Genomic DNA, 24747 nt, shown 5'->3' with positions numbered 1-24747 from the left:
GTTATGGAGCGGAGGCCACGTACCGTAAAACGCAGCGTTAGGACATCCATCCACAAGGTGGTCCGACGACCTGATAAAGGTAGCGGGAAGGCGTTGGATGCAGGCCGAGTAAAAATACAATATAATTAATTTAGCGATGCCTCTGTGAGTGCAATAAACTGCAGCCGTTCACTATAAACTAGATGAAGGATTTGAAACGAAATTAATTGCTAAAAAACTCAAGTGCTCTCTAAAAACTATTTTTTTTACCACGTCTTGAGCTATGTGGTGCTTTGAGTAAACTGGATGAAGCAAATGAGAAGTTAGTAATGTGAAGAATACCAACCTCACAGATGTTCGAACACTGTGAACAGGTTTTTCTATTGTGATCGCCTAGCTGTCTGGAGAGACGAATAGGTGGAAATGTATTGTTGCAAACCGCGTCGTGGAGAAAGTCGAAAACGTTTATAATAATTAATACTATAATTCATAAGAAAGCTGATACAGCTCCACATTTTGGATTATCAAGGCGAAACCATTGGCGAGAAAATACGTGCACAGATGTTTCAATTGTGCTAAATTGAATGCTACTGCCAAAGTACAAATAATGGTAGATTTACCAGAACAGCAAGTATCTCAATCTAGACAATTCATGAACAAGGGAGACGATTTTGAAGGACCCTTTTAAATTTTGATGTCCAAGGGAACAAAACTATAGAAGACTATAATATAGTGATATTTATTGTCTGCATGACTACAAAAGCTACCCACATTGAACTCGTTGGTGACATCACTTCCAAATCCTATAAGGTTCACACTCGATCAACCGGCGTGCAGCGATGGCGAACAATGCATTTAGGTCTGGTCGCCATCGCTGCACGCCGGCTGATCGCTTGAGATTGCGTTGGTTTGGCTGAACCTATAAAGAAAGAAAGAACAGTTTTTATTTGGTTCAAAACTTATAGGTGCTTTTATACGCTTTGTTGAAGAGTGGCCGGACCTGTGAAGCAACCAGGATAGGAACATTGTCTGAGCCAGGAGTTTCATAAGGCCTGGAAATAAATGCAATTTACTGGACAAATAGCGTCAACACTAGGATAGGCACTACATTCCAGTGGCAAGTACAATCTGTGGAGGTCTGCGGAAGGTTGGCGTCCGGTCGATCAAGTACCACCTAAAAAGAATACAGTCAGTATTCCCTCATCGTACATACGAAAAGATGGCAACAGTTTTGAATCAGGTTGTTGCATTTTTAAACGTCTGACCATTACGAGTATGTCCTTTTGATTACAATAATCCTTAAAATACATATAAAAACTTGTGTCATTCTATAATTGGGGACACACCGATTTATGCTTACTGCTCCAAAAGACGTATAGATACATACCTTGTCACGCTGGCAATACACGCATAAGCTGATAAATGAACTCATGCGGCTCTGGAAAGTTGAAAATTTATCACGATAACTACGATAACGATTCACTGAAGAGAGAGACAGAATTTAAAATGGATCTTGTACTCATAAAGACCGATAATTTTACCACGTGGTAAGTAATCATTGGGACGAATTTTTGATAAACACACTCTCTTACAGGGGTATTTAGTGCAAAAAGTAGTGGATTGTATACTTAAATGACTGAAACTAAGTTAATTTGTGCTTTGTTAATGACTTAATTAGGTACATCTAAATAAATGTATCAATATCGGTATAAAATACAACATCGCCAAAAGTTTCGCAAAATATTAGCAACTAGACTCGTCAGCTGTTTTGACCTAGGATTGGGTAAAAAATATCGATATATCAAAATATCGATATTTTTTCAGAAAAATATCGATATAAATTAGCGATATTTTTTCCGGCGATATATCAATTTTCGATATTTATTTTCAGATATCAAAATCGATATATTTGTCATCTGAAAGGGTAGCTTCAGCGGTAAATTTGGCTGTGCCAAAAATGATAGGAGCAGACTTACAGGAGAACACATCAAACAAAGAGTGCTCCTGATGTCAATATCAGACAAATACTGGTTTGAATAATGTTTTTTTCTCAATGTTTAATTGCTCATTCGAAAAAATAAATTGAAATATTACAACTTAAGTTGAAACAGCGACATGTGTTTTCTTTAAAATTTAGATAATTTTGGCCATTTTTATAAATAATTGCAAATTGGGCAAAAAATATCGATATATCGAAATATCGATATTTCTTGGGCGATATATATCGATATATTTGAAAAATATCGATACGATAAATATCGATATTTTTTTTCCGTTTGCCCATCCCTATTTTGACCAATCGTATCGCAGAATCGATGAAGCGTGTCTGCCCCCCTAGACAAAACGCACTTTTTGATCGAATCGAAAATCGAATCCGTCAAATTCCATACAAAAAAGGGGCTTTTCGACCACTTTTCGACTGGTTTGCGATTATAATGGCACTTTGTCTAGACCCACTGGATTGTAGACGTTAAAAGTTACCGTAATCGGGGCTCTGGAGCATTTTTTGTCTCACATCACAAGCAAGTCATAGAGCGTAATTTTTGTTTGTGTTTGAAGCAAAGAAACTAAACCCATACAGCTTACTGCATATTTACTAAATATAAGAAATCGGATTGGTCAAAAACATAAATGATGTGACGCATGAGCAGACAGCAGAGCTTTAAAAATATTAAAATATGTCGATTTTGATATCTGAAAATAAATATCGAAAATTGATATATCGCCGGAAAAAATATCACTAATTTATATCGATATTTTTCTGAAAAAATGTCGATATTTTGATATATCGATATTTTTTACCCAATCCTATCAAACGCCCCTTATTGTCAGCGTGACAGCGTCTTGTCAGTGTCATTGTCAATCACTCTCTAATCTGTGTTGTCAATTGTCAAAATTTTTTAATTTGTCTCATAGTTGTGTTTTCGCTTGGATTTTCTTTCTCTTGAATTTCTGAATATTGTTTGTCTACTGGTTAAAAAAAATATCAATCATAACAATAGAAAAAACAATAAAGTGTAGTGTGTTGTAAAAATGGCTGATATTCTAGACATATTGGACATAGAACAACCAGGAGCATCGGAAATTAGCAGGGATAGCATCATACATGGTGACAAAGTAAAAAAGAAGTATGTGACCGCTAAGGCTGTAAAAAGACCGGAGGGAATGCATCGGGAAGTGTTTGCTCTCTTGTACAATGACTCCAACAAAGACTTACCTCCGTTACTACCCACTGATACTGGTAAGTCTAGTTCTTAGCCTGATAACTAAAACACATCCTATTGGATCACAAAAGCAATTCAAAATATTTTATTATTTTTAGGAAAAGCCTACAAACAAACTAAGGCTAAGCTGGGAATGCGTAAAGCCAGAAAGTGGATTTGGGCGCCATTTACAAACCCTGCTCGAAAAGATAATGCAGTTTTTCATCATTGGAAACGAGTCTCTGATGAAACTAAAGAATATCCATTTGCACAATTTAACAAGGTAGGTACAGCACATTTCTCATTCATATTTATCACACTTTGACAAAATAAATGTATCTTTGTATTACTGATTTCAGCAAGTATCAATACCTTCATACTCTGAATCAGAATATAATCAATATCTCAAATCAGAAGACTGGAGTCAAGCTGAAACAGACCACTTGATGGACCTGTGTCAGCGTTTTGATTTGCGATTTATTGTCATCCATGATCGATGGGACCGAGCTGCCTTCAGAGACAGAAGTGTAGAGGACCTAAAAGAACGATACTATGGAATATGTGCCACTTTAAGCAAGGTAAATGTAATATGGCTCCATTTACTAATTTCACAATAATTACTTTAAAATTAATACTTTTATTGTTTTGTTACATTCAGGTAAAAACAAATCCATGGTCAAACACTGTTACTACAGTCAATGGAGAAAAACGGACTTATCACTATGATGCTGAACACGAAAGGAAGAGGAAGGAACAATTAAGAAGATTATTTGATCGAACCCAGGAACAGGTATGTGAAATAATTTCAAAAATAAAATATGTTCTATTTAAAAAAAATATTTACTACAAACAAATATTTAATTTTTACAGATTGAAGAAGAACAAATGCTGCTCACTGAATTGAAAAAGATAGAAGCAAGAAAACGTGAACGGGAAAGGAAGACACAAGATTTACAGAAGTTAATATCAAGGGCAGAATGTGGAAATACTCCAGTAGTAAATCCGGTACCAAATAATACAGAGGGAACTAGTACACCCTCAAATACTGCAACAAACATTGCAAGAAGACATGACAGGAAACTTCACAAAAAGAAACTATCAACACAACAGAGGCCAGTTCGTGCCATAGAAACAGTAGTCAGTATTACTATTATTTGATTCATCGATTGTAATAATACCAAAAATTGAAACAACTTACCATTTTCTCAAAATGTTTTAGACTGTGGAGTGGTCAGGCATCAAATTCCCAGAGGCAAGGAGCACTGGGGTTTGGCTGCGTTCTCAGCGAATGAAATTGCCTCCAGGAGTTGGACAAAGAAAGACTAAGGCCATTGAACAAGATTTGCGGCAAATGAATATTGGTAGGTTTTTCAATTCTCCCTAATTAGTTGATATTATGATGATCACCTGCCCAAAGCCAGGAGTGTTATAAAATCCAATGTCTTTATAGCTCATAACACAAAACCTTTTCACATGAAATAAATAATTGTTTCAGACATAGCTCCCACACCAACTGAAGCCATATGCAAACACTTCAATGAACTGCGTTCAGATTTGGCCCTGGCAATTGATTTGAAAAATGCACTAGTTGCTTGTGAATTTGACTTACAGGCACTAAGGCATCAATATGAAGCACTGAACCCAGGAAAGGTAATCAGATACTTAAGTATCTATCATGAATCTAGTAATCCATCAATGATTATGAACTTAAGTTCATAATCATTGATGGATTACTACAAAATTATAAATTTAAATTAGTAGGTTATTTGTTTATTATAAAAAAGTAAGTAACATAAATAACTTGTTTCAGACTCTCACTATTCCAGCATCAATATGCATCTCTACAGATGGTGAAACAAAACCTGTGGGTGAAATAATTGATGTTGTCGGCTCACCTAGTGCTCTGAATTCTACCATATAGTATTGTGTAAACTATTTGGACAATTTAGACCTGCTTGACTAGCGTTTAAATAATACTGTGAAGTGAATTTAATAATTGCTTAGTGCATTAAGTTTTAAGTCACTAGCAAATTGCATGATATAATGTTAATGTCATAGCTTGTTTGAAAGCAAATTGAAAATACAAATAGAATCATATTTTAAGGAAACCATGATCAAATAATAAATAAGTATTATCTTAGATTGTTGTTTATTCATGCAACAACTGCAATTTGCTGATGACAAACAATACATATAACAAATTAATGTATTCATATTTAGAAAATAAAAGACATATTGTAACTCATATTCTTTATTATCATCAAATTGCTCCTTTTGGAGCACCATACGCATCAGGCATCCTTTCTATTGTGTACTTATGATCAGCAACATACATTATTGGAACACCAGGAATCTTCCTTATTCTCCTTTTGAGATCTTTATCATTTGTTGCTACTATGTAACATTTATGTTGTGTCACCCTCTGTACAATGCAATCATCAGCATAAGTGCCTTTATGCAGGCAAGCAATTCTCTCAAAGCGAGGGTCTTTAATTATTCTTAATGCTACACGATACTTTCTTCCAAGTTTCTCTAATTCACCCAAAACACAGTCTGTTATGTACGGGATACATTTGGCATACAAACAATCCATCATATTCTGTAAAATGTCTAGCTTATTCTTAATTGAAAAGTTGATGAAATTTGTATCAACCAGAATGTGATATGGTGGTCCTAACTGAGTGTTGTATTGAAAGAACAATGCAGAGCTGGCTTGTGGGACTTCTCGGATCTTCATTTCATGTCGGTCAACAGGTTTCTTCTTCTTTGGCTCTGCTCTTTCCTTAGCTTTTATCCTACTGTCACTAGGACTTATCATTTTCTTCATTTTTGCAAACCTTTTTTCCACAATTTTTCTTGTCTTACGTGCTTTTCCCTGTATTGGAAAATCGGCATTATATAGATACAATTATGAAAAAAATATATTAATTACACAAATAGATATTATATAGGAATAGTAGGTTTTGGATCTCATAAGTTACTACGTACGGCACTAGCCTTTACACGCGCCAGAGAAAGACTAACGCGTGCATGTCCCATAGAAAACTTGAATAAAAATAAAATTGTCCTACGTTCTTCCTTGACCTTACATTAGGTGGCAAGCATGAAATGTACGGTAGACAGACGGAGTTACTTTCGTTTCTATAGTGGTATTTTCGAAACAAACTAATAATATTTCTACACCAATATAAGAAAAAGAAATATGACCAATTACCATGATAAATCCGTAATTCTGTAAACCACCACAATAAAACACAAACACTTATTTTAATTAGTTTTTCTGAACTGCAAATTATACGTGGTATTTGTTCTATTTTGTTTAGATTTTTTAGGTTATGTTGCTCTTGTCATTTATGTCACTGTCACAAACACGTGTGGTTATACCCATGAAGCTACAGATAAAAATGGAGGCCACACTCCGAATACCTACTTGAAGCACAAACTAAGTATCACTATCTCGCTCTCTGTGGGCAGACTCGCTCTTTCTAAATAAACAAAAAATATAAAGGCACTGGGTCTCTATCAGAAGGAACTCTAGGGGTGGAATCTCCATAGGCGTGGGTTAACGGGCAAGGAGATAATATCTTGGATGGTTGACAATCACTTTTCCTACAATTTAACGTTCCACCAAACTCAACACGCTTTCAAAGATAACCTCGCAGCCACCTGCTCACACTTGACATGATACAACTGATTGACAGTTATCTTTTTCTGCGCATCAGTCGGGTGTTTTCCTAAACGTATTAGGAATCACAAACCTTCTGCTCTACAGATTTATACAGATAACATAATATTAAGATTGGTACTATTAATCATCAATAATAATTTGCAGCATCTGTGTCCGGCGCCGACACGGCCAGCCTGACTATCGCACGGCCTCGTGCGCTTAGTCCAGGGTTTGTCCATCTGTAAACATTCAATTTCTCATTATCACAGCTCGTCCATTCCTGACTACAGAGCGTGCGAATATCAGATCGTAGAATCACAATAAATACAGCTGATCAGGGCGTGATGACCCTCAATCAGGAAACCAAACCATTACAGCTGGCCCGGGCGCGAAGCCCGACCAGGAAACCAAAACATTACAGCTGGCCCGGGCGAGAGGCCCCTTCGACCAGGAAACCGGGGTTTAGGTAACATGGCCCGACGCGCAAGGCTTACGCCAAGGCTCCTTCAACCATTTACCTCAAACCGCACCACTACTACTGCTGATCCAGGCATGCAGCCATGCGACCAGGAAACCAGGGTTTAGGTAACATGGCCCGACGCGCAAGGCTTAAGCCAAGGCTCCTTCAACCATTTACCTCAAACCGCACCACTACTACTGCTGATCCAGGCATGCAGCCATTCGACCAGGAAACCAACATTACATCAGCGTGGCCCGGGCGTAAACAGCCCCTTCAACCACGGCAACAAGGTGGCCCGAGCGCCCTTAGCCCGGCCTCCTCAACTCACTCACTCACAAAGGCCCTTCCAGTTTACGTCAATCACAATAACTTCCGTCAACCTGCACCAACTCTCAATGTCTGAGTCAGCATCCTCCATGTAAAACTTGATCAGTTGCGTAGCGTAGGTGTGCATGCTGAAAGATTTATCTCCTTTGAATAGTGCCCTTCGAATCCCACTTCTGATAAAGGCACTGGGTCTCTATCAGAAGGAACTCTAGGGGTGGAATCTCCATAGGTGTGGGTTAACGGGCAAGGAGATAATATCTTGGATGGTTGACAATCACTTTTCCTACAATTTAACGTTCCACCAAACTCAACACGCTTTCAAAGATAACCTCGCAGCCACCTGCTCACACTTGACATGTTATCTTTTTCTGCGCATCAGTCGGGTGTTACGTTTAGGAATCACAAACCTTCTGCTCTACAGATTTATACAGATAACATAATATTAAGATTGGTACTATTAATCATCAATAATAATTTGCAGCATCTGTGTCCGGCGCCGACAAATATAAAATTGCTCAAATTCAATGAAACCAATGTAAAATCTTTATTTCTTGACATAGGTATCATTAAAAATGATAAGTGTAATTATAGGTGTACCAGAATCTCATGGCAAACAAAAATATTGGAAAAGTGTGTTTTTCATATGGCAATTGTCTATGGTTTAATTGTCACCTGTCAAAGAAAATTATGAAATCTGTCAGCCGCTGCAAAAATTTTGTAATCTCTTCTTGACTATTTGTTATTTTTGTGAAAAAATCGAAAAAGCTCAAGCAATTCATATTGTTTTCAATGTGAATTGTAAAATAAGGCATAATTCAAAGTCAATCTTTGATTCTAAAGCGCGTCGTCGAGTTGACAGTAAGTTGGACTGAAATATTTTGATACATTTAGTTTATTACCCAATTACGTCACAAGGAGGGTTATGTTTTTTTATATTATTCTTAATAGCTGCTTTATCGGGGTTTTCATGTATATCTCACAAATTGGTGCAGGGGAATGGTCAAAATGTTATGACCATGTAAAGAAAATTGAAAAAGATTTTATCTCTTTATTTTGATCATCTATTGAAGAACAAGAAATTGCAAGTGGAATTCTTAGAATCGTTTTCTAGTTCTGAATGAAGTGATAAGTTAAAAGTATGATGCATAATAAAATTAGTTACTTAAATTAATAATACGATTTATTTATTTTTCAAGACACATTCCCGATGTATAACAACATTCTTCATACACATACCTACCTAAAATGTATATTCGTACTTCATGTTCATTAATATTAAAGTCACAAAAGTAAAAAATTAAACAGTATCAAGATCGTTTATTCCAATTTCCCCAGTATTGCTCTCAACAAAGTTTATTTTCCCTATTTGCCATGAGATTCTGGTACACCTATACTGGTAAAACGTTTTAGGAAGAAATTACTGTAAAAAATGTGAAAAATGTTTACAATGATCCAATGTCGGAAATCACGAAATAAACACTTACGCGTGGAATCTTATGTCACTTCCAGGACACCACGTACTACCGCAACCACGCACTACAAAATTTTGCACCAATTCTTGTGATAAAACAATGATTATTTCCTGTAAACAATCTCAAACGAAATTAACTGCTTAATAAACAAAATAGTAAACAACCGCCATGATGGGCCGGATTGGGCCGATGTTGCCACATGGTACCGATTACCCAGGAATTGGGATTGTAATTCCCTGATTCGCCAACACATTGAGCCTAAATGGCCGACAATTTTGTGATTTTTTATTTAACTAGGTAATCTTAGTTTCAAATATTAATTATATTTTCATAGCTCCATTCTTCAGATATATTATTACCATGTAGTTTCCCTAACGTACTAGGTAGTGTCGCACTTTTAGATTTGTATCGATTGTTCTTACTCGATTTCCGATTTCAAACCGTCATCTATGGGTCTACGCATAACTAGCGCTCCCGCGTTTTGCTCATTCCTTTTTTGTGCGCGGTAGTGAACGCACGTCACTTCAAGTTATAACAAACGCGTAACCGTTACATTTCAAATATGCCGAAACGCAAGGCTAAAGATAAAATAAAGCGTTACAAAGAAAAAATCAAACGTTTAGAACAAAAACATAAAGTGCATAAACGTCGACGAAATATTATAATTTCCGATTCAGATTCTGATATCGAAAACCAGGGTAAGTAAATATATAATACCTACATAATAATATTATATTATTAATGAAGTGTTAAAATTTCACAAATAAAAATTCATAATTATTTTTAGTTTTTGTAGTACCCTCAAAAAAAAAAAAAAAAAAAAAAAAAAAAAAAAAAAAAAAAAAAAAAAAAAAAGACTATATTTTACTTTATACTTTCAGATATCCAAATACCCGAAAATTATAATGTCGAGGACGTTGAGATTATGCACCATGATTACCCTAATATACAGGGTGATTCTTTACCGACGATACCGGTTGACATACCGTTATCTAATACACCAGTTTTATGCGACCCATTGCAGTCGCAAGCAGGCGAGGACAAAGATCCCAAAAATGATTGTGAGTCATCTCAAACTCCAAATGTTCCACTAGAGCAGGAACAGGTTCCAGGAACCTCAAGTGAAGTACCTACAGAACTTGACCCAGAAATACGTCTTGCATTGGGGGATCCCATTGAAGACAGTCCTAAATATGGGGCTAATATTCACAACGACTTGGCACAGCGCTGGTTGCCAATACTTAAGAAAGGCTTGACAAAAGATGTCAAAGAAAACTTGTTGAAGGAACATCATATTCCAGATAACTGCAGATTATTGAAATCACCCAGTTTAAACCCCGAGATAGCTGCTGCTGTTGCAGAAGCAGTTCGTAGTAGAGACAAAAAGATGGAAATAAAACAAAATCAATTAGGATTGGGAATTACTGCTATTTCAAGAGCTTTGGAAATATTAATTAATGACGGGAGTAAAATGGAAACCATAAAACAACTTTCTGAAGGCTGTAGAATATTGACTGATCTTCATTATACAGAAACACAAATTCGGACTAAATGTATTACTCCGTGTCTAGATAAATCGATACTGAACATAATTCAAGAAGAAGAACGAGATGAGTTCCTATTTGGCAGTCAATTATCAGAAAAAATAAAGGCGTAGAAAAGCAAGGTTCGCAAATCAAAAGAAATATACCGCAAAAGAATAATCAAAATCAGTCGCAATTAAAAGGCAGATACACGGGAAACTGGACACCTCCTCCTCGATATCCCTCGTCGTCGAGCAGGGGGGGGCGCGGAGCATACAATATGACGAGCCGAGTACATCCGTACAGGCAGTTTCGCCCTCAAGCGCCGCAGCCGCAGCAGCCGGCAGCGCAGTCGCAGGCGAGGACAGCCACATTTTCCAAACAACGTGCCCAAACACGTCAATAGTTCAGGTACATGCAGGTAGATTAACTTTTTATTATGATTGTTGGCTACACATAACAAAAAATAAAACTGTGTTAGATTATATTTTAAATGGCTATCGTATACCTTTAATAAATAATGTTACACGCCCGCATATACCAAATAAATCATTATCATCTACAGAGAAGCAAAAAATGCAAATTGCTATTAATAACCTTCTTGACTTAGGAGCTATTTCTGTATGCCAAAACCACACTGAACAATTTCTCTCACCAATTTTTTTGATTCCAAAACCTAATGGTACAGATCGTTTTATTCTAAATTTAAAATATTTTAATAAGTATGTAGATAACGAACATTTCAAAATGGAGGATTACAGAAGTGTATGTACTTTATTATCAAAAAACAGTTACATGGCTAGTATTGATCTGAAAGAGTCTTACTTATTAGTTCCTATACATCCCGAACATAAAAAGTATTTAAGGTTTCAAATTGAAGACGATTCACAAAATTTAATTACTTATGAATTTAATGCGATCCCCTACGGCTTATCATCAGCACCAAGAACATTTACAAAAATAATGAAGGAAGTGATTGGTTATTTAAGAAAACGTGGTTTTAGTTCAGTAACATATTTAGACGATATCTTGTGTATTGAGAATTCTTATGAAAAATGTCTTTTGAATGTAAATGAAACTGTCAGAATTCTCGAATGTTTAGGTTTTATTATAAATTTCGAAAAAAGCTCGTTAGAGCCGAAACAAAAATGCAAATTTTTAGGTTACATGTTCGACACACAAAATATGACTATATTCTTACCAGAACACAAACAAACACATATATTACAACTGGTGAAAAAATTAAAAACATTACAAAAATGTACCATTCGAGAATTCTCTCAATTTATAGGTGTTTTAACAGCCGCATGTCCGGCAATAAAATACAGCTGGTTATACACAAAGAAATTCGAAAGGGAAAAGTATCTCGCCCTGAAAAAATGTAATAATGATTACGATGCAATTATGACGCTGTCAAATAACATCTTATCGGATTTAGTTTGGTGGGAAAGAAATATATTAATTTCTAAAAACTTTATTTCACCTCCAATATACAAATTGGAAATTTTCACGGATGCGTCAAGGTCAGGCTGGGGTGCTGTCTGCAACAATATGCGCGCCAATGGTCACTGGAAAGAAAGTGAGCTAAAATATCACATTAATTATTTAGAGCTTCAAGCAGCATTTTTTGGCCTTAAATGTTTTGCCCGAGATTCTACCAATTGCGCTATATTGATGCGGATAGACAACACTACGGCCATCAGCTATATCAATAGAATGGGCGGTATACAATTCCCACACTTAAATGATTTGACGAGATCCATTTGGCAGTGGTGCGAAGAACGCAACTTGTGGTTATTTGCATCTTATATCAACTCCAAAGAAAATAAAGAAGCTGACATGGAATCGCGCAGAGTTAATCCCGACACCGAAATAGAACTATGTTCAGTCGCCTTTCAAAATGTTATCAATAAATTAGGAAAAATCGATATAGACTTGTTTGCATCTCGCACTAATGCCAAATGTAGGGTATACATATCCTGGAAGCCAGACCCGGATGCGCTTACGGTAGATGCTTTTACGATATCATGGTCAAAATATTATTTTTACTGTTTCCCTCCTTTTGCAATAATTCAAAAATGCTTACAAAAAATTGTCAGTGAACAGTCAACTGGAATTTTTGTTTTTCCTTATTGGCCCACACAAGTGTGGTTCCCGTTGTTGAACAATATTATAATATCTGATATTATTTTTCTAAAAAATGCAATTCGGTCGGATTACAGGATACATCTACCCGCGCAGACTACCCTGGCAGTAGCCATTGTCTCCGGGAAGCCTTCACAAAACAAGGCATTCCATCAGAAGCGATACATTTAATGATTTCTTCGTTGGCGGCTAATACTATAAAACAATACAACACAACATTCAAACTGTGGTGGAATTATTGTTTAACTAACCATATTAATTACTTAGAAGCACCAAAAGCAGCGCTAATTTTATTTCTTACGAAACAATTTGAGAATGGCGCTTCTTATGGGACACTAAATAGCCATCGTTCAGCTATAGCACTGCTTCTAGGTAATAATATAGGTTCTGATGAACAAGTTTCACGATTACTAAAGGGAGTCTTCAAATGTAGACCTAATATACCTAAATATAATACCATATGGGATCCACAGGTAGCTTTAGATTTCATGGATAAATGGTTCCCTCACACAAATTTATCATTATGTCAATTAACAATAAAGTTGGCTACACTTTTGGCTCTTTGTACAGCTCATCGCGTACAAACATTGTCTTTAATAAAAACAAATAGTATTGTAGTTCATCAAAATCAGATCATTATAACTATTTCAAATTTAATTAAAACCTCGGCAATCAATCGTGAGCAACCAACCTTAGTTATACCCTATTTTACTGACAAACCTGGTATTTGTCCTGCAAAATGTTTAGAAGATTACCTAGATATTACAAAGAATATTAGAAATGACGCTTCTAACTTATTTATAACTTACAAACGTCCACATAAGCCGGTGACGTCACAAACCATCAGTCGATGGATTAAAAGTATGTTAGCAGAGAGTGGCGTTGACGTGACGAAGTTTAGCGCTCATAGCACGCGTCACGCCTCCACATCGGCTGCTCGTGCCTCAGGTGTATCACTAGACGCGATTCGGAAAACAGCCGGATGGACGGCTAGATCACAGACATTTGCAAAATTTTATAATCGCCCCATTATTTCACAAGAATTAGCTAGGTCTGTTTTTGAAACAAACAATTAAGTTTCATGTATAAGATGGATAATTCATAGACAGAAATATAAAACTGTGTGATTATGACTTAAGTTTAAGTTAAGATTGTTTTTTTTTATGTTATTGTTTTAAAATACATAATAATATGTTGAAATAAAATATTTTTAGTTTCAAAAATCTTTGTTTAATTTAATACATTTTCCTACCAAAACTTTTAAAATAATATGCATTACTTCAGTTCTCTGAACATCTACATGGTAATAATATATCTGAAGAATGGAGCTATGAAAATATAATATATGATCAAACGAACTTCTAGAAGGAAGTTCGATCATTATTATATGAATAGCTCCATTCGAAGATATAAGAACCCACCCACCTCAACCCTTTGTAAAAGTTTTGGTATCTCTAAAAGAATGAGCAAAACGCGGGAGCGCTAGTTATGCGTAGACCCATAGATGACGGTTTGAAATCGGAAATCGAGTAAGAACAATCGATACAAATCTAAAAGTGCGACACCTACCTAGTACGTTAGGGAAACTACATGGTAATAATATATCTTCGAATGGAGCTATTCATATAATAATGATCGAACTTCCTTCTAGAAGTTCGTTTGATCATATATTATTTATTTGTTTAACTTCTGATTTGGTTAGTGAATTGGCTATTTCGAAGAATTTACAAGGAGATTTAAATCAGAAGATAGCAATACTACAGTTCACACTAAAAAGAGAGGTAGGGCCGCAGAGAGCGAGATAGATATAAGTAGGTATTTGACTCACGTTTTTGTTCCAACTTTGCCCTCCATTTTTATCTTTAGCTTCATGGTTATACCATCTGTAGCTTCATGGTTATACCTAGAGATGGGTAGTGGGTAAAAACCCATTTCACCCGATTGGGTTAAAACTGGGTGATTTGGGTAAAAACCCGGTTTTTACCCATTATCACCCATTCTGGTGGGTGAAAACAAAAATAGCGTTTTTTTTTAAGTCAGAAGTGGTATTTGTTGCTAAGGGGGCGTTCTAGTGTTACGTAATGCAATCTGGGGGGAGAGGAGGTCTTGAAAAACGTTACAATGCGTTACAGTGGCGGAAGGGCGGTTCGATTTCAAGTTTTTAAGCAGAAGTACTTTGTAGTTGGTGTAGTTATTTGTAACTTTATACCGTAATATCATCAAAGAGAGAGTTTGGCATCTTTGGCATCCCCCCCCTCCCCCCCTCCATGTAATTGCCATGTTCACAAATTATTGTGTTCCTACTAAATTTCTTCTAAATCGGTTCAACGATTCTTGAAATAACACCATTTTATAAAATAATTGGTCACATCATCATAACGTGATCAATTTTATGATTTGGCCACGATATAAATGCATATTAGTATTAAATTTGACTTATTACTTATTAATCAATAAACTTAAATGAGAAAAATTCAATAAAAATAAAGAAAAGATACCAATTGAAATAATTATAAAATTATTTGTTTTCACCCGGTGTAAACACCCACGGGTGGAATGAAACGGGTTTTTATTGGGTTTTTACCCTCATGTGGGTTTTTACCCGGGTGGAAACCCATCTCTACTTATACCCTCGTCATGGACGTTAAACTATGGACCGGGCATAACTTTAAAATAAACGTGCTTATTACATGCACGATTTGGGAACAGAAAATGGCTGCAATTTAGGCAGTTGACAAATACATTCTTGGTAAGACCAAGTATGTACACACAAACATTTTGTCCTATCCACGTCAATAAATAGCTGTTTGTCATTAATGTATTTAGGCAATTTTTGTATAGATCATAGATCACTAAGGCCTCTTCATATAATTGGCACCTCTATGGCCCTCCTTCCATACAGACTGCTAGTGTTGTGCCAATCGATAGTTCGATTTATCTCTGTGCGAATCAAGCCAAGGCCAAGCAACGTCAAAAAATAAGTTAGTGCAAAGCTGTGAATCACAAGTTTTTTTTAAAACTCTATCATAAACGTCATTAACAGTCTGTCAAAATTGTCAAAAAAGTATATAATTTTCGTAATTTTTCATTTAATTTCATGTATTCACAATCTTATTCATTAATTATTATTTAGCGGATTGGCTAATACATATTTACATTACCAAATTTTGTTGATTAATTCAATTTTGTAACTACAAGCCATGGAGATATGTCGAGCTTGTTTATCGTCTAAACGAGGAATGATTCCATTTGATGATACTTTAGTAACAAATTATAATTTATTAACCAATTTAAATGTAAGTATTTTGTGCTATTTGATATACACATACATAATCTTGTGTTCAGTCATAAAACTTATTTTTTATTGTAATATCAAACATTTCTTTCTGGTTATAGGTGAAACTGTATGATTCAATGCCACAAAAACTATGCCCTAAATGTGTAGTTGCAGTGAAATCCTTTATAGAATTTAGAGAAAATTGTGTGTCCTCAGAAACAAAACTACTGGAAGACATTCAGGTAATTCACCCTAATATTTTAGGCCACTTTAAATGTACCTTGGAATTTAATGACTGTGATTTTCTCTTAAGCCTTATGGTCTTTAGCCTTTCAAGACTATAAGTATAGCACTTAAATGAGCCTGTGCCTGAGGTATAGGAGCGTAACGGGAGGAGTAACATTGAGTGACATTGACATATAAGTAGAGAATACAAATCTGAAGTCTCGCTTACCTTTCACCTGATAGCCAACAAAAACACCCTCCTGTGCTGCTCCCATACCTTAGGATTCAGTTAAGTGCTAGTCCTATAATGAACTGAATATTAAAATAGACAACTAATAATCTTTGGTTTTTAGTTGGTTAGAAAACCTAAAAATGAAAATCTTCAAACTGATGCAGAACCAGAAATAGAAATCAGTTTGAAGCAAGAAGTAAAATATGAGAATGACTATGAAGATGTGGATTACATTGAAGAAGAATACCTTAACTATGAAGATTGTAAGCTGAGACTTCCTATTAAAATAGAAAATGAAACCAAGCCAGGTGGGAATGATTAACTATTATGTGCAGCAGATTGTGATGCCCTCGTTGTGATCCTATTCAATATGACATTACATCATTATATGTTTTGATTACAGTTCTAGAGCAAACAAAACCGATAATTGAAAAAAAGAATTCTGTTAAAATTGTCAAAACTAGGCCAAAAACCAAGGTTCAAAAGATACAAAAAAGCAAAGGTAAGTTAACCCAACAATAAATGGTGTAGATTGAAAAATTAATTTATTTCTATTTTCTCTAATTACAACAGAAATAAAATTTTGATCTTGCTTTGGTCCCAAATCCATATTTGCATAATTGATTGTAATTTATATTTCTTATGTGTATTTCATGTGTATTCCTCTTTCTTACTTTTCAGTTATAAAACCAAAGAAGAATGCTCCTAAGACCAGAGAAAAAATTAATAAAACTTGGCCATGTGGTAATAATACATTTCAAGCTTAATAATATTGATTTATTTAATTAAACTGCTCAGCATCTCCTGCTCAGTTTGTTGAATTGTGATCAAATTTTAAGTACTCGTAAATAATTTTTAACAATTTACACAGGTATTTGCTCCAAAAATTTCGAAGATGAAAACACGTTGAAGAGTCACTTAGAGACACACATGACAGGTACAGAATGCAAGATTTGCTATGAGAGGTTTAACGCATGGCACAGTCTACTAGCACACAGGTTAGATCACCTCCCGCAACATGGACGAAAGTGTCACTTGTGCAACAAACGATATAGAGCAAGTATGTACTTAGAATACCATTTCTTAAAGGAACACAACGATGGAAAGGTAAATAGTTTTATTTTTCATTTTTGTTATACAATCTTAAGTTTAATTAATAATAAATATTATTTTTGTAACGTTTAGTTTAGGTAAATTAAGTAGCTAACTTTAAATATTATTATGGATTATTTTATTTTGGCAAATAAACTTGATAATTTGTTTGTTTAATCGTACGACTGTCGTATTATAAACGCATTTTGTTGTGGATTCGATTGCCATATGTAAGAAAAGTATGTGATGAACACTACAATAGGCTAAATGACAAAATTTCAATTCTTTGTCTGTCAGGCAGATAATTAGAAAATATTAGACTTATATTTTTAATTTTTTTTCATAAATAAATAATAACAGTGCTACATGCTACATCGAGTTAAAATGGCGCGTTGCGTCACGCTTGAGTAGATTTTTTACTCAAAAGTGACGTCTCGCGACATTTCAACTTAATTTATAATTACTTATTCGATTATGAAAAAAAAAAAAAATGTGTCCAAATTTTTTTTATTATCTGTCTGACGGACTAAATAGAATTTCAATTACATTACCCAATCAACATCCCTATTACAGTGAATTAGTGATTTATGTTATTTGGAACTAGAATGGTTTACTGTGATTATAATTATAATTGTAGTATGTTTATATCCGTTGTCTAGTACCCATAGTACAAGTTTTGCTTAGTTTGGGACTAGAAGCGCAGTGTAAAATGTCTAAGGATATTTATTTATTTATTTATAATCAAGTATAATATTTATTATTGTTAAATTTTTTACAGAAAGTAGCGCTGAAATGCAAAGCCTGCAATAAAGAATTTAAAAATCCAAGACGATTGAACAGCCATTACAATTATGCCCATATTGAAAGTAAATATTTTTGCGACCATTGTTCAAAAGGGTAACTATCTTAATTAATAAATATTATAGTCATATTTTGTATGTATCCTGTGTTGAAATATTAGATTTTTTCAATACAGTATCTACAGTATAGTCCTTTTGTTTTAGGTATACAAGTAAATCTGCATTGAAAGGGCACATTTTGGGGCGTCATACCGACGCCAAACCTCACATGTGTGACATGTGTGGGTTCCGGTGTAAATTGAAAAGTAACTTAAATGTAAGAGCTTCTGTTTTTCATTAAGAAACATGGCTCGCCTTAATATTTCAGATTGGATTTCACCAAAGAAGCCAAAGATTTAATAATGTCCAACGAAACTACAAAAATAATATTAAAAGCATGTTTGTTTAGTTGCTCTTGCTTTACTAGAGAAACTGAGATAAGTTGCTAATCGCTATGATAAAAAAATACTTAAATACATATTTACTGTTGCAGATACATAAAACAAGAAGGCATTCTGAAAATAAAGTTATAACTTGTAAAGAATGTGACAAGTTGTTCAAGACTCAAGAATTGTATGAGAGTCACAAATGTAAAGTGAGACACGTCATGTGTCCAGACTGCGGAATAGTGTGTACTAATAGAAAGGTGAGTACGAGCGGAAAACAAGTATCTAGTTGTTAAGGAGTTGAATATAAATAATAAAAAAATTCAATTATATCAAATTCAAATTCTTTAATGTTCCATGACATGTTGGTAATACAAAATTAAATAGTCATTGCCTAGCATATAAGAGAATAAGAATAAGAAAAACTTTATTTGACACAAAAAGAAAATAAAAAACAGAACAAACGGATACATGCATATTTTTGTGTCAAAAAGGCGCCCGCTCAGCATTAATGAGTATTTCTCAAAAAAAATGTACATTTTGAAAAAAAAAAGTGTGCTTTGAAACAGTTCAAAAGTTTTATATTTATAAATCATCACACAAAAAAAAACACACACACAATTTTGAAGGATGAATATTAATCTTTAAGATAACGAAGAATTATAGCTATAATCCTACTTATTACCAAATATTTAGATATTTTAAAAATAGTCCTTTTTTACCTTTCATACAAAAATCTGTTTGCCACCCTAGCTTTTTCATGTGTTTTTGTTTCATAAAATGCGATACGTAACTAAATTATTGTAAATTTCTTTGTATTATCGTTCTACAGTAATCGCAGTTTCTGTATCAAATTGATTTTCTATGGGGTGTCATAATGAATTGGCAATTTAAAGCAAAGAAACAAAATGAGTCGCTCTCATTTACTATTTCGTTATTTACTCTTTAGTTACGATTTATTTCTACTTTCCCATGGTTTCTGAACAATTCCGTATTTATTTTACACGGACAACAATAGCTGCACTCTGAATGGCTGTTGACCTGACGTCTCCGCCATAACATCTATCGCGAAAATTAGTGAAAACGTGTGTGTTTTGTGGGATTACTTTTTCGTAACAGGCAGTAAAATCAGCGATTTTATATAGAACGGTAAGTCTTCATTTAACCATTTTTTGTAATACGTGTGGTACGAACATTTAGTAAGCTTTTATATTTGCTGTAACAAATTTTATCAAAAAAAAATACTTGTTTCTGATCTCATTTTGTCTAATATTTCGTTACGTTTTTTACGAATTTCGTTACGTTACGAAAAAGTACAACATAATGCTGAGTGTATACTGTTATTACCTGACTAAGCATAGTAATATTCACTACTTAATTTATTTCAAAAAATATAGAGCGTTAATAACAAAAGGATTGGATACTATCTGCTTTACAGAAGTGCCACCAGCAAAAAATTATCAAATCATTTAGATTACGTTTTTATGTGATTACTTCTTTTGTTTTTTTAGGAATGCCGCCAAAAACCAATGCCGAAAGGCAAAAAGCTTACAGAGAACGACTCAAAATGGATAAACATGATGGAACAAAAATAATTTTATTAAAATAGTATGAATGATTACTCCCTTATTTTATTTCTAACCCCTTAATATTACCCCGTATTTGGGTGCATACTTACAAATATTTCGAATTGAATAAATGAAGAGCATTCACAATATTTCGCCAATGTATAACAAGTCTTATGGCCTTACTATTTCGTTACTACTATTTCGTTACGTACATTTTTTTTGAGAAATACTCTAATAATAAAAAAGAAAACAATAATAAATCAAAAAATTTACAAGAGGGCGCCAGTATCTCACCGCTCCAATTTTTTGTTGTTCGTGTTGAGCAAATATGGCAAATACACTCGGTTCCGATATAAACCTGTCAATAAACGGTTTTTCTTAAATCCTGCACATAAAAGAGAGGTTGCTTACACCATAGTGAGCCTTGAGCCCATGCCTTTTATGAAGGCTCAAAATCACTCAAAGGCCGATGAAGAATGCGGACTGCTTTTAGTAAATCATTTTTTATTTTTTAAATTCTCCACGAAAAACAGAAGTCGTTTACTCGCTCACCATGAGCCTCGTAAGAAGGCTCACCTATAGTTGAACGATTTTGAAACGTCAAATGGCAAAAATCGGAAATATTTAAATTTTAACTCAGCATAGTTAGCAGTGCCCTCCTGCAAATGACTTTTCAGTGTTTTCCAACGTGGCAAAAATCGGAACCAATAATCAAGTATTGACAGTACGTCGTCCCCATGTCAATGTCATCTAGGTGGGATATCTATAAAGGTCGTTAAAGTAAGTATAGATCGTTTCATCCAAGAAGACGCGCCCCACCAATTTTTGGTGGAGGGAAGCGCGGGGTGCGGGGAGTTTGATCCGAGCTGTTCATCCGAGCGTCATTATTGTAGTGTGTGTGCACTGTGCACTCATGGATAAATTTACCGTGTACCGATAACACTCAAACATTAGCGGAAGAATGGTGGAGCGCGTCTTGGTGGATGAAACTATCTATATGCGTGATGCGTTTTTCTTTTATTTATTTATCCAGTCCACCTCCTTGAGATCGTCTATGCATCGCGCCTATAAACAGTCTTATTTTGTCAGCTGCGGTCGCACCGGCGCGTGCACGAAGCGGCGCGCCACGCGTGCCCGCGCTGCCCGGCGCGCTACAAGACCAAGGAGGCGCTGCGCGTGCACGTCGACCGGCACGACAACGTGCGCCGGCTCACGTGCAACCTCTGCCCCGCCAAGTTCTTCTCGCAAAGCGTGCTCATCAAACACCGACGTATGCACACAGGTATAACCATTGGCGTACCTGACTTCTTTTTAGGGGGGGGGGGGCTGTGATTGTGTTGATGTTTTGTTGATTGTGTAGGGAAAAACACGCACTAGAGACCCGGCTTTATATTAGCTCGTGGAACCCTAAGGGGTCGAATGAGACCGCGGTAACTTTATTTCTATTGTGTCTCATTTCGGTGGCACTTGAAAGGTTAGTATGGAAAAGTGCGCATTTTACGACGTGCACATTCTGCGTCAAACCCCTTTAATGTTAAAAAAAAATTCGTTTTATGTATCTAAAACTAGCTGACCCGGCGAACTTTGTTCCGCCTTAATGGCAATAAATAAGCAGACTTTTTTTTATTTCGAACGGGATAAAAAGTCCTATGTCCTTCTCCTGGTTCTAAACTACCTCCCTGACAATTTTCAGCTAAATCGGTTCAGCCGTTCTTGAGTTATAAGTGGTGTAACTAACACGACTTTCTTTTATATACAGTCGTGGTCAACTAATTAGGGACAGATAGAATACTAAGCAATACTAAGTGTTCATATCCTATTATTGTGAGCTTTATTCGATATTACTGACTGTTACTTTGTAAACATATTGACTATCAAGTACTCTATTTAACAGAATACAATAACAACAAAAAAAACTTACTAACTTAATAAAAAATCTTAATCAAATCACATGAATCGGTAATTATGGTACGGACGGTCTGGCCACCTAATTAGGGACGCTTAAATTTTTCCTTCTAAATTAAAAAAAAATAAAAGTAATAACTTTTATTCTGTTCATTTGTAATTTCGGCGTCAATTTGAAAAGCGATATTCTTATCTTGCGAGTTAAAAACTCATCAAATTATTAAAGGTAATGGGCTGAAAGAAAAGCAACAATGCGCTAAGTTATAATCAATCTTTATCAGTGGATCTTTATTTGTGGATGGCCATACCGGTAAATTGCAGATCATCTGAAATGTTCCAAAAACATGAATCTACGATGCAGTGGCTTATTCCAAAATCATGAAACCACAGAAAGTATGCCTAGAAGGAAGAGGCCAATAAAAACCACCCCACAAGATGATCGCAAAATGGTCACTCTCGCAAAGAGAGACCCCTTTAAGGGTTTCGTTCTGATCCAGAGCGAGATTTTTGGACCAGAACCGACTGCTGGAGTATCTGCGAGGACCGTCAGAAGGCGACTGGTGGAGGCAAAGCTTGTAGGAAGAGTTCCTCGAAAAGTTCCACTACTGAAGATGGAACACAAAGAAGCAAGATTGGCGTTTGCAAGAAAGTATGGACATTAGGCTTTTGCTCAATGGATAAATGTGCTGTTTTCTGATGAGATCAAGATAAATCTTATTTCATCCGATGACAGACAATACGTGCGACGACCTGTAAAGTCCGAAATGATACCAAAGTAAACGAAGAAGCAGGTGAAACATACAGGCGGCAATATAAAAATCTGGGGCTGTTTTTCTGGACATAGAGTGTAACCTATAAAAAGAACTGAAGTTAAACTTGAGCAATTCCAATACAAATAAATATTGGAGAAAACGATGCTATCGTATGCTGTAGAAGTCTTACCAGTCTCATGAACATTTCAACACGATAACGACCCAAAACATACCGCGTACTCTGTTTAATCGTTCCTAGCGCAACAGTCAGTGACGGTACTAGATTGGCCCGAAAACAACTCAGACTTAAGCCCTATAGAGCTTATGGTATGAAACGAAGGAAAAAGTTGCAGCTCAACGTACTGGCACTAAAAATCAGCTTTTCGTGGAATTTAATGGTGTTTGGAATAATATTTCTTTAGAAACCCTGTAAAGATTTGATTGCATCCATGCCGCGCCGATGTCAAATGGTTATAACCAACAAAACCAACCATATTGGTTATAAAAATACGTTTGATGATTTTGTTTTGTATTCTATATTTATTAATGAAAACTTTTTATGTAATAAACACTTAAATAATTTCCAATTTATTTACATTTACAGTGAAAGTGTTACGTGTCCCTAATTAGTTGTCCATCCCTAGGTCAATAAATGTGTAGGTGGCAATGATTTATTTATTTTAAAAATATTGATCGCAACTAGCTAGTTTCTTTTCTGGCCTTTAAATATTTAGAATACTAGCCAAATTACTTGTTATTAATAGGCACAAGCTACAAAGCCTCGTGAAGATTTTTTTTTCGGACTGGAGAGACGATCTTGTGTTTTAGTCATATAAAGTCCCTAATTAGTTGACCACGACTGTATATAGATTACATTTTGGACAGCTTGAAAAAAATACTTCAGCCCACCTGAAGTATTTTTTGAACCAACCACGTGTTTATCGAATGTCTTCATAGCTCAGCGGTCAGAGTACTAATCTTGAAAAACTATGTTTTTATTCCTGCATGTAAGACTATCTCTATAACTTTAATCTAAATCGGTTCAGTCGTTTAAGCATGAAAAAGTAACTAACAGACCGACGAAGTTACTTTCGAATTTATATTAGTTAGTATAACAAAAGTATTATTAAAAACTAATTTTGTTTCAGGTGAAAGACCCAATGTTTGCAATGTATGCGGCAAAGCTTTCAACGGGCGCCACAATCTCAAGGTGCACCTGAAAGTTCACGGAATCGACGCGGTTGTAAAAAGAGTTAAAAATCCCGAAGATGATCTTACTAATATTTTTAAATCGTCCAATTCTAAGTTTTAATGTATTATTCAATTCAAATAAAAATATATGAAAATTTTAAATCATTTATTTCCGAAGTACAATTTAAGGTTAAGTAAAAAAGTAATGTGTATCACATACAAAAAAGGTCTTTGGCAAGTACAAAATGTACTAATTTATAAAATAATATACTTTTATAAAAAGTATGAAAGAATTATTGCGTCGACAAATTACTAAAAAAATAGGAAGTAAAAATATGTAGCTACTAAATAAGTATACAATAAATTAGCTACAATAGGTATCTTAATATTTACTTATTTCTTAGGTATAAAACAAAAATAATCACGATTTTATTAGTGTTACAATTTTATAACTAAGTACAGTAGATAGGTACAACTAAAGGTACAATATAAATTGGTTAAAAA

At 35.1% G+C, this 24747-nt stretch overlaps 3 protein-coding genes across 3 annotated transcripts; 2 read left to right on the top strand and 1 right to left on the bottom strand.

The window, feature by feature from the left end:
• The first annotated feature begins 2882 nt into the window (after window positions 1–2882).
• LOC135072499 (DNA methyltransferase 1-associated protein 1) lies at window positions 2883–5427 on the top strand. Its single transcript, XM_063966436.1, has 8 exons — window positions 2883–3220; window positions 3302–3465; window positions 3542–3760; window positions 3841–3972; window positions 4053–4319; window positions 4402–4543; window positions 4678–4832; window positions 4993–5427. Exons 1-8 carry the CDS (start codon window positions 3013–3015, stop codon window positions 5101–5103), a joined length of 1398 nt encoding a protein of 465 aa, XP_063822506.1. The 5' UTR covers window positions 2883–3012; the 3' UTR covers window positions 5104–5427.
• On the bottom strand, window positions 5418–6550 carry LOC135072500 (rRNA-processing protein FCF1 homolog). Its single transcript, XM_063966437.1, has 2 exons — window positions 6397–6550; window positions 5418–6057 (listed from the first exon to the last, which is right to left on the bottom strand). Exons 1-2 carry the CDS (start codon window positions 6397–6399, stop codon window positions 5443–5445), a joined length of 618 nt encoding a protein of 205 aa, XP_063822507.1. The 5' UTR covers window positions 6400–6550; the 3' UTR covers window positions 5418–5442.
• A 9283-nt stretch (window positions 6551–15833) lies between these two features.
• On the top strand, window positions 15834–24405 carry LOC135072498 (zinc finger protein ZFP2-like). Its single transcript, XM_063966435.1, has 11 exons — window positions 15834–16072; window positions 16173–16295; window positions 16632–16818; window positions 16914–17012; window positions 17192–17254; window positions 17382–17617; window positions 18381–18499; window positions 18607–18718; window positions 18935–19087; window positions 21485–21677; window positions 24201–24405. The coding sequence occupies exons 1-11, from the start codon at window positions 15977–15979 to the stop codon at window positions 24362–24364; spliced, it is 1545 nt and encodes a 514-aa protein (XP_063822505.1). The 5' UTR covers window positions 15834–15976; the 3' UTR covers window positions 24365–24405.
• Window positions 24406–24747: the final 342 nt, after the last annotated feature.

This window comes from Ostrinia nubilalis, chromosome 6 (genome assembly GCF_963855985.1).
Source record: "Ostrinia nubilalis chromosome 6, ilOstNubi1.1, whole genome shotgun sequence".
Lineage (NCBI taxonomy): Eukaryota > Metazoa > Arthropoda > Insecta > Lepidoptera > Crambidae > Ostrinia > Ostrinia nubilalis.
This window is presented reverse-complemented; position numbering and strand designations above follow the sequence as displayed.

Excerpts from the sequence above, each read along its gene's own strand:
- LOC135072499 (XM_063966436.1), top strand. The coding sequence starts at position 3,013 with ATGGCTGATATTCTAGACATATTGGACATAGAACAACCAGGAGCATCG. Across the intron at positions 3,221-3,301 it reads GTTACTACCCACTGATACTG|GAAAAGCCTACAAACAAACT; the intron begins GTAAGTCTAGTT and ends TATTATTTTTAG. Across the intron at positions 4,544-4,677 it reads TTTGCGGCAAATGAATATTG|ACATAGCTCCCACACCAACT; the intron begins GTAGGTTTTTCA and ends TAATTGTTTCAG.
- LOC135072498 (XM_063966435.1), top strand. The coding sequence starts at position 15,977 with ATGGAGATATGTCGAGCTTGTTTATCGTCTAAACGAGGAATGATTCCA. Across the intron at positions 17,618-18,380 it reads AGGAACACAACGATGGAAAG|AAAGTAGCGCTGAAATGCAA; the intron begins GTAAATAGTTTT and ends AATTTTTTACAG. Across the intron at positions 19,088-21,484 it reads TAGTGTGTACTAATAGAAAG|CTGCGGTCGCACCGGCGCGT; the intron begins GTGAGTACGAGC and ends TTATTTTGTCAG.